Below are 10,945 nucleotides of genomic sequence, written 5' to 3'. Positions count from 1 at the left end.
GGAAATAAAACCATGTTTGGTATTATTTCTCTATGGTTGAAGTATCCTCCCAAAATTAATCCACACAGCCAAAGTGTTAAGTAAACAAGCAACACAAACCCAATATATGACTTAGAAGTCTGTACCAATTGATTTTGAAATTTGATTTCTTATGATTACTTGGAGTTTGATTTCAAAGGACTTGCGGTGATGGAATTCCCTTGCTTCTTAATGCTGCCTCGCAAAAAATCAAAAGGCCTAACAAACAAATCTTACTGATTTCACAGCCAGATTTACTTCTTCTGCCTGCTGGTAAATATGAAATAATTTGAAACTATAGCATGAAGCTTGATCTTGTCCTTAATAATTCCTTAAATTCTGTGGAAGTTTTAGCATCAAACACAGTTCTTATCAAAGTGAGTGAGAGCTGTGCTTTCAATTAAGAACCCAGTAATTAATCATAGGAAAAAAATCAAAGACTTTCTGATCGTGCAAGAAACCATTTTTTATCTAGGGGCCTGGATTCTTGTTGTATATTTACAGATTTTGTAAGCTCAGTTTTACACTTCATTAAGTCTGTTTAGTTACAGCAAAGTGCTTAGCAGTGTTGTGATGTACTTGGGAAAACAGGTCAGTTTTTCTTTTCAAGGGAACCACATTCCTTAACAGCGAGAGAGAATATGATTCTTGAAAATCTCTACCACATGAATTATGAACTAATAGTGATAATAGGCTGGTAATAGTGCGTTTTTGTCTAAAGGAGGCCATGCAGGTTCAGGTATAGTACATAGGTATTTTCAATAAACATTTAACTTGTCTTTCAAACACAAAGTGTTAAGAATGCATTTTTGGAGTCTTGTGCTAATATCTACCAGAATTTTCCTATTTCTCTTCGGTTTTCTAAGAAGTCCACGACAAGGTTCTGACGGTCTGTCTGACATTTCACTCTTGTCTTTATCCTTTATCTACGTCTTAGATATTATATTCCTCCCCTTCCTTTCCAGAATTTGCTAGGTTTGTGCTTGAAGAATGTACTCAGATGAGATTTCATCTACGTACCCCCACATTAAACAATAGTTCAACAAAACAAGTCAGTGCAGTGCTGCCATCACGGCTTTAAAACCTCTGAAAACAGACATTGCAAAACAAAATCCAATGTTATCCGTAGGATAAACCGCCCTACTACCACTGCCATATCCCTGCTGTAAGGATGAGTCGTATACCTTCTTGCTGTGTGCCGTGACTCCCTTTGGAAGGAAGGGTGGATGCAGAGGCAGGGAGGGAGACGGGAGCTCTGGGGCTGGCTAACTGCTGCGCCTGCCCTGCGAGCAAACGCTGCTGGGGAACAGACCCGGCAAGAGGACGGTGGGACGTTTGGTAGTCGGCAGCCGGCCAGCGGGGCAGTGCGGCCACTGATCACGGCATCCCCGGTGTATTTCTGCTCGAGTCATGCAAGGCGGTGGCTTTGCGTTCATTTCAGCAGAAGGAAGGGTTGTTCCAAAGCCTTGCTTTGGAACTACGGACTGGAAAACTCATTTCATCTTCCAGTACATCAGCAGAAATTTCTCTGAGATTTGTATTCTCAAGCAAGTAAATTTGGCGCAATAAATGTTACATTTAGCAGTTCTGAGTGAAGGTCTGATATTCTCGTGCCTTTTAACACAGACACACCACTAATTGCTTTTTGTTAAAGAAATTAGAAAGTACAATGCAAGGATACCTAGGAGGCATAACAGTGTAAAGATAGATCTGTATAAAATATGAACAGGTTAGCGTAACTATGAAAATGGTATGTTGGGGTTTCTGTCATTTGAATATTTAAATATGTCTCCTTAAATATATAAAGCAGATTATATATATAAAAAATATATTTTGATGCTGAGTTTTCTTGTTTTCAAATAAAGCATTGTAAAAAGGAGAGTTAAATAATAGGCATAGCAGAACTGTATAAACACTTCTTTTTTTTTTCCCAAATTTCAGGCAGTTCTGAAAATTTGTAATAGCTGCAGGTCTACCTAAGGATTTTTCCTTAGTTTTCCAAAAACATTCAAAATTGCGGAAGATTATTTCAGGTCGAACAAAGTGTTTCAAGGACATTTTAGATTTTAAAAAAATAAAATAAAAAGAGGAAGAAAATTCTAAATAAAAATGAAATACCAAAATGAATATTTTGTGTGTTTCAAAAAAACTGTTTCTTTGGGCTCCTTCCTACCTGAAATGGATACAAAGTTATTAAATGTACTTTGTGTTCTTTTATTTTGAGACTTCCACAGCAGCACATCTGAAAGCATTGGATGAGGAAAATTCAGGGAAAAATCTGTCCCATGTAATCAGTATGATTACTATGGATGTACATCACTCTATAAAAAAATTTTATAGATGCTGTCTCAACCCCTGATATGATTTTAAAATACGAAAAAAACTTCCATTCATTTCTAATATTAATGTTTATTTGCATACTTACTTTTACTAATTATTTACATCTGAATTAACTGTTGCAAATGTTGCAAATATTTTCATATTTAATATTTTAATATTGCAAATATTAAACAACAGAGATATGAGAATGTAGATATCTAATGAGAAAGATTTGTTCAAAGCAACTTGCTGGTTACAACTATAACTTCAAATTGGTTTTGTGATCTGCTTTATAGATCTTGAGGCAAAAGGGGATTTCTTGGAGCTCCTGCTTGTGAATTTATGAAAGAAAAGTTATCTTCACCATGAAGACATGAAATAAAATTGACTTACATAAAGCATAAGCTAAAACTTTCATTTTCAAGAATTACTCTGAGTAAGCCAGTTTAATTAAGATGAAATTCACCGCAGTCACCTCCAGAACAATTAATCTTCATGTTAATAGCTAAAGTGAGGCGTGAGTCATGCAGAAGCATTAGATGGGCCCTTTTCCAGGAAGAATTCTGCCCTTGGAGTGGCCACTTTTAATGAGGGAAGTTTCAGTACACTGTGCATCACAAATCCGGTGTTCAGAAAAACTCAACGACCATTGTTTTAGCCTTTTCCTTTTGAGATGCTTTCGAGAGAGGGCGTTTCTCATGCCTCCTCCCCACCCTGTCTGGGTTAGCGAAGGCTCTGCGGGCTCCGGGTGATCCACAGACCAGGTGTAAACCCTCTCGTTCTCAGCAGTGCTTCATAAGAGGAAAGGCCTCTTTTGGACCATGCTCTCTGCCTCAATTTGTGGAGCCCTCAGGAGCTCTGGTATGACATCGGGCAAATTGTCATAGTTGAGACCTCCGCTATTTGGGTTTTTCCTAAACTCTTCAGAGTGGCGGCCTTTCCTCTTGTGACACAGTGTGCGTGCACATGGGAGTTGTTTCCAGTTAGTTTCCAATTAGTAAAAGTCACCGGATGCCCTATGCAATGTAGCTACACAACCTCTATTGAAAATGAAGGGAATCTTGCACATAGTGTTTTAGTCAGCTTTGATAAAAGTCCAGCCTTTATTTACCAATTTTTCCTTTGCTATTAGAATTGGATTTTTAGTAACTATCTAAATGCGTGCTTTGACTCTCTAGATAACATCTGTATAGCTGTGAAAGTTCTGCAGTAGTTTGTTGTGCAGTTAATACCAGTGTTACTTACATGCTTTTGCTGATACAGGAAATGAAATATAAGAATATATCTCTCCTCTCATCTTCCTTTGTGGAGACTTCGGTTGGTGTGTATCAAAAAACCCCATGCTGGGATATGGCTCTCAAATGCTGTCTCCTGCAGTGCAGCTCACCCTGTCAGCAGTGCTTCGTGAGGGTCTAACTATGCAATTTCTTTGTAACTTGTCTTTGTGAGTGATATTAGTGCTAAAAAACACTAAGCGTATCTTAAATGTTTCATTTAGGGAATGCTTTTTTCTAATTTTGTACTGATAAATGTAGAAAATCTGGAAACTAATTTAATCAGAAGAAACAGGCTTTGCTTTTCTTCTTGCCATGCCATTTATTACATAAGACAGTACAGACATGAAAACAGTTTATGTTGTGCACATTATTCTACAAATACAATTCAGATTGTTTTAAGCTTTTTTTTTAAAGATTTGCATTGAACTTACATGCAGGGAAATACTTACCTTTTTTGTCTTTGTTCTATCGTTTCTTCATCTGTTATTAAAATGCACTGTGAAAAGACCTCTTCAGAACTTTCTAACTAATAATTTAATTATTTTATTTTAAAATGTAAGCTATAGAATAATCAATATGTGGTTCTAGAAAAAAATAAACAAGCTTGTTCATCAACCTACATCAATGGGTTGTTTTTTGGAGGGGGGGGTTCTTCTTGGTTGGGGGATGTTAGCAGATTTCTATAATCTCCCATCAAACGAAAAACTCAGCAACAGGATTAACAGATCTACTATAAGTGTGTTTCTCTAATGCTTTTGACAAATGCATTTTCTGTGACCAACTAAATTTAAATAGGCTTTCAAAAATGTCTGAAGGTTTAGTTTTTTTAATATATAAGTATTTATTTTTATATAAAAATATTTATTTTTATATATATGGATGTATGTTAATGCCTCTTCATGAAGACAACAGCAAGAAACTGTAGTTTTCTGCTGGTGAAATTTGAGGGCACATACCATGTAGTATATTCTAGCACAATCAATACATTTTATTTTTTCTGATTAAGTCTAATTAAATCTCAACTCAAAAATAGCGACCACAGAATGAATAGATAGAATTTCTCTATATTAAAAGTATTTTGCAGAGAAGTCTAGAGTGCATAATACATGCTATGGGTCTACTGTGGAAAGACTGTCAAATTAATGTCTACAATGTTTGATTTATATCATTGAGAAGCCAGGGAATATCATTATCTCCTCCACCCCTTCCTCCCCTCTGCTCCCCTCCCCACCCTGCCCCGGAGCCTCGTAGGCTTCCAGGAGTCAGAGGTAAGATAATTTTTCTCTCTCTCTTCTTAATGAAAGGTTAATTCAGTACTTGGTGTTTTATAAAAGTTTGTTACGAAAGAACAATTTATGAAACTTTTGTGTAGAATTGTTAAGTCAAAATTTATTTGTGTTCTATAATCAACAAATAAAACTGTTTGAGCTTGTTAGAGTGATAAATGTTATCTAGTGTATGTTGCATGTAATACACATCTCAGTTTGCTTTGAAAGGCAGATACAGACAGGCCAAAGAGAATACAAATTAAGCCATAGATCCCCATCTGACTTCACAGAAAGAAGAAATATAAAGATGACACCTTTATACTAGTGTATTGAGAAAACTTCCTTTGGGTATCTGTTGCGTTAGTACCTAATTCCAAGCCTGGGTGCACAAATGAGGAATTTGCTGTATGAAAATCACAGAACAGATCATTTTACAAGAATATCTTCAGAGCTTTCAGATTAAATGTAGAGAAATAGTTGATTCCCAGCCTTACCTTTTTTCTCTCCTGTATTTCTGCATTAAACTGTACTTTCTCATAGAAAATATTCTCATAAACTTGGTTCTTCCTGGCCAGGATGTGGTTCCTCAGTGCAGATCCAACATATTCTCCAGTATCAAATTAGAGCCAGGCAAAAGTTTTGTGGCTGAACGTGTCCTGTCTGGATGAGCATTGCTACCCTTAAAGCTAGTCCTCAACCCAGGTGGTTAGCCACTTTTCCAAACACAATCCTAGAAAACATCTTAGACTGGGTCTCAATAAATGTATTAACTAATCAGTTTAGTCCTTGCAGAATTAATAATTCTGTGAATTTAAAATGTTGGATGATATGGTATGTATTTTTGTTTTATAGAGGCAGACCTCATTCCTGAACTGAATGAAACTGAAGAATATGAGGTATAGCATTCATATATTTTTAAAAGAGTATTTCAAATACATACATTTCAACTAAATTGAATTGATATTATGTGAAAATTTACAAAACTATGTCACCAAATGTATGTATTATCTGCATTTATATATACATATATATGTGCATATGCAGCCTTCTCTTTCAGCTCTATTTCTCCCTCGATAACTCTAGAGATACCTCACAATTTAGTTCTCTGAGGTTGGCGATATGTGGAGAAGTAAGGGCTATCACAGGATATGCCTAAATATTTTTGAAAACGGGAGATCAAGTTACTGTCACCTCTGAGTAAAGTCTGACAAAATTGTTCATTTAGCAGAATCAAAGCTGTCACCCAGTGTTAGGCTTTCTAGATTGTTTAAAGAGCAATCTGACTTGGGCTTGCTTATGATGGTCTTGGCATGTGGTGAACTAATGTGGGGGAGGAAGGCAGCTGTGCTGAAGAGTGAGATTTGAGTGTGTCTGCTATCAGTGCGCTGTCAGTTGAATTTAACAGTTATTCGAAAATTCTTCGAGGGTCATTAACTCTTACTTCTTGAACTCAAGTTAGACTTTACAGTATAACTATTTTATACAATTTTGGATGTTTTTCTGATACCCTCTGCAGACTTCATATTCAGTAACTGGGTTTCTGGAGTCCCAGCAAGGAGAGAGGTGAAAATATCACAATGAAGTTTTTTACAGTCTCTAATACAGATTTTATGACATGGACAGTTTCTTTGTATCAAGAAATTTTGTTTTATCATTTCAATCGAATGACCACAATATTGTCACTGAGTGGCAAGTCCTTGTTAGCTAAATAGACAGCCTGTGCTTACCTGTCTGTCTGTTTACCCTCCCTTGTATTTGTGGATGCTGAGTAACCAATAGTACAGCTATTTCTCTGTTGATGTAAGCTACGTATCTCGGTTATTATATTGCATCTGTCCGGACAGTAACTGAGTGCCAGTGAATGTCAATTGATTTTTACTTGAACCGTGAATACTTCAAAGTGCAGGCATTGCCCTTCAGAAAGTAGTTTTTCAGAAACGAGGGCCTGTCCAGCCCAGTCCGGGTTTGAGGACACCCAGTTTAGGCGCTGCTGTCCCTACATTTTAGGTATCTAGCCCTTGGAATGAAATCCAAACCTGAGAGTCATGTCTGAGGTAGCTTATATTGTGTGGGTGCACTAGATGTTCCTAGGACAAAAAAGGGACTGCAGTGTGAAGCACAGCTGTAGCCTAGTGGTTAAAGCCCTCGCTCTCATAAGACTGGATAAAAGCTTAACAACTCCTATTAGCCGAGTACCCCAGTTAATAGTTTATTCAGCCATGCCGCATCTTGGGCACTTTCTTTCAGACTGTTAATTTTACAGTCTTCTCTCTGCTGTGCCCTGCTCCCTTCAGTGCAGGAGAGGGAAATCTACTCAGCCTGAAAAGTAGTGGAAACCGAGGATTTCTCGGACTGATAATGGTGTCCCAGTCTCCTGTCTTCTGGGTGTTTTCTCTCAACGTTATGCTTTTGAATAAAAACAGATGGGCATTGCTACCACATCACCAGGCCAGATCTTCAAAAGAAAAAAGAGTTGCAATGGTATTTTGGGAGAGGCTGTGTCCTTCTGGTGTCTCGCAGGGCTATGTGTGCCTATCAAATCAAATCCCTTCAGAAACTGAAGGAGCCCCTCAATGTAGTTTGCAGAGTTGTGCTCGGACAGGCGTGGTTCTGGTGCAGTTCTAGATGGGGGCACAGCACAGAGCTGCGGGCACTGGTGTGTCCAGGTCAAAACAAAAATCCCTGCTGAGGAAGTTAGATGCTTCCATATTACATTTTTTGATTTTGGGCAGGGAAAGTTGGAGAGGGGACGAAAGGATTTGCACTGAGATCCTCAAGGCCTGCCTGAGTCCTGATTGTATTTAGGCATGTAACATTTTTTTTAATTTTTGTATATGTCTTTAAAAGTCATAAACCCTAACACAGAGTTTTCAGAAAGTATGATTATCCATGTTCATCAAACAAAGGATCATTAGCAGGGACTAAGTGGTATTACTCACAACACCTGTGAAACTGTTACAGTCATGCTGACTATCCTGAAATCCTCATTTCCAGAAAAGTCTGAAGATTCAGCAGATTTGACGACAGGTCATAAATAAATTTTACAAATTATTTTACTATTACAATTGAATGAATGTCAGGATATAAGTGCAAATCTCTAAGGCATTCTGATAGCAAACCCATTTTTTGACTGATGGGTACTGCATATACGATTGCATTTTATTAGGAAAGAGGTAGAGCTTTTTTAATAAAGAAAATACTATGAGTGGTTTTTGTCTCTCAAACAGAGTAAGAGTAACACAATATTTAAGAAGTTGTTATGACATGAGATTTTTTTGTTTGAATTGCAAATAAGTTGTATTTTCAAGAGAGAAGAGAATACCTGTTCTTGCAGCTAAACATTTTGTTTTAAGACCAACAGTCTTCTCAAGTGTTGTCATGTTTTCCTCTCTTGTTTCTATGGAGCCAGAAAAATGTATTATTGCCGTTTTGGTTTTTGGTTGTGTACAGTGTCTATAAACATTTTTAATTGTCTTCGGCTATGATATTTTTTCAAAGGATGAAGTTGATGAAAAGGAAACAGAGGTGGATGAAGAAACTGCAGTGATTCCTAGCACTGACAGTACAATAAACCAAATAAGGAGGAAAGATTACCAGGTGACTACATCCAGCTACAGTCAAGAAAAAATGGGGGCAAAACCCAATGAAGCTAAAACAAATAGATACTTAACAAGAGAAGAATTGCATGGTAAGGATGATGTTTTCAAAGCAGTTTATTACCCTACTTCTCCACCTGTTAGTGAAATTTCTGAAGAAGAGGAAGAGCCTTTTTTGGAATCCCGAACAATTACTGGAATTCCTCCTCAACTCATTGACTCCACCAAAGGCGTAGAAGAAGAATACATATACCTTTCTTCAGGCACTGAACCAACAAAAATAACCACCACTGGCCATAGTGATGAAGATTTCTTATTGTCTCCTTTTAAACCTCATCAAGAATCTGATGACTTTTGGAATTCAGTTCTTACCACGTCTTCAGCACAGCTGGTTACAGAGGAGGCCTCCCAAGAAGACACTCTTCCTTCAGGAAGCCCAGATATAAGCACGCATTATGTTCTTTCCCAAGGCTCCGTTAAGTATGTTTCAGAAGGTGTAGCACCCTCAAGCTCTGATGAGCCTCCAAAGCATACTTCTTCCACTGATGGAAATGTATGGTTTCGTAAAGCTGCAGATCTGACAACGCAATCTGTTGATACATCGGATAGCAGGCAATTGTCTCAGACCAGTTACACTGATGCTTATGTAGAGGGATTAAAGCCAGCTACAGTGCCCTATTCCAGCAGCCCAGTGGTTTCACGAGACACTTCAGATGCGGATTTAGAATTGCCACATTATTCTACCTTTGCTTTCTCCTCTGCTGAATTATCACCTCACTCTATCTCTTCAAGCTCTGGAGAATATGGTTCTGCTTCTGCTGCCAGTGAGGTACTCTCTCAGACAACTCAACCAGTCTATAATGGTGAGATACCTCTTCAACCTTCCTACAGTAGTGAAGTGTTTCCTCTAGTCACCCCTTTATTGTTTGACTCTCAGATGCTCGACACTACCCCTGCTACATCAGATAGTGATGTGACCTTGCATGCCACACCTGTATTTCCCAGTGTTGATGTGTCATTTGAACCCACCCTGTCTTCCTATGACGATGTACCTTTGCTTACATTTTCCTCTGCTTCCTCCAGTAGTAAAATGTTTCACCGTCTGTATACAGTTTCTCAAATGTTTCCGCAAAGTGCTACTCCAGCTGTTGCAAGTGATAAGGTGTCCCTGCATGCTCCTTTGACATTGGCAGAGGGTGATACATTAATACAGCCAAGCCTTGCTCAATATGCTGATGTGGTGTCACATCAGACTACTCATGCTGCTTCAGAGACACTGATATTTGGTCATAATAGAACTCACATATTTTCTCAAGTTGAACCATCCAGCAGTGATGTAAATATGCATGTACTATCTACAATGTCTGAACTTCCTTATGCTTTGTCTAGTAATGTGGGCTCCCTCCAAAGCTTTACTGTTTCCTATGACTCCGCAGAATTCGTGCATGATTCTGTTGACGTATTTCGTCAAGATCCTTTATTTAGCAGCTATAACAATGTACTGGTGCATAAACCTTCTTCTATATTATCACAAGCTGATACTTTGCTGCAGCCTACACGCTCTCTGTCTAGTGATATGGATTGGTCTGAAGCGTACTCTGGTAGCGAGTCCCTTTTGCCTGATACAGATACTTTGACGGTACTTAACGTTTCTTCCTCTGATTCTCTAGATGAAATTACGTATGAATCATCTGGGTTTAGTGATGTTAATAAGGTGCTTCAAAAAGGTGGTGTTATATATGGAGATGAGAGAGAACTGCAAATTTCCTCTTCTTTAAGTGAAATGGCTGCCAATGCTGAAAGTAAAGTGGTCCCTGAACTTTCTACATCTGTTTCTAATGATGATGTAATTAAGCAGAATACGTCTCTGCAAGAAAGCCCACTTCCTGTTTCTAGCACAAAGGGAATCCTTCCAGTCTCTCTTGCTTTTCCCACTACTAAGATATTTGATCATGATATTAGTAAACTTACAGAAAGGCACCTTTCCGTTCAGCCTTTGCATGTTACGCCTCCAGCCTTTGATGACACTTTGCTTAAACCTGTGCTTAGTGCAAGCTCAGATCAAGCTCTCTCTGCCCCTGCTTATAGCAAAATGTTATCCTCGACTCAGCCGTACTTTTATGAGACCTCAGCTACACTAAATAATGAAGCATTACTGCAATCCTCCTTCCAGTCTTCTGGCGATGGCACTCTGCTTAACACAGCTGTTGTGCCTAGTGATCCAATATTGGCTGAAAGCTCCAGGGTTCATAAAGATAGTTCTACATTTGACCAAATATTGCATCAAATGGCACCAGGTTCTGCTACAACTGAAACCATGCTGCATTCTGCATCTTCACCTTCCGTTCCTGATATGTTGTCAAACACTTTTAGTAAGCCCACAGCGTCACTTCAAGGTTTATCTGTTTCTTATGCAAGTGAGGAATATGTTTCATCCAGTTTGTTTAACAGAGAAGATGTTCAGCAG

General features: G+C 38.3%; 1 protein-coding gene across 1 annotated transcript in view; it reads left to right on the top strand.

The window, feature by feature from the left end:
• PTPRZ1 (protein tyrosine phosphatase, receptor-type, Z polypeptide 1) overlaps positions 1-10,945 on the top strand; it is a 148,955-nt gene that overhangs the window by 101,386 nt on the left and 36,624 nt on the right. Inside the window, exons 11-12 of the mRNA XM_009883671.1 lie at positions 5,735-5,778; positions 8,381-9,341. Of these exons, the coding sequence (XP_009881973.1) occupies positions 5,735-5,778; positions 8,381-9,341 (1,005 nt within the window). The remainder of the gene's footprint in view (positions 1-5,734; positions 5,779-8,380; positions 9,342-10,945) is intronic.

This window comes from Charadrius vociferus, unplaced genomic scaffold (assembly GCF_000708025.1).
Source record: "Charadrius vociferus isolate BGI_N301 unplaced genomic scaffold, ASM70802v2 scaffold43, whole genome shotgun sequence".
Classification (NCBI taxonomy): Eukaryota; Metazoa; Chordata; class Aves; order Charadriiformes; family Charadriidae; genus Charadrius; species Charadrius vociferus.
The sequence above is the reverse complement of the archived record's forward strand: the minus strand, read 5'-3'. Positions and strand labels throughout refer to the sequence as shown.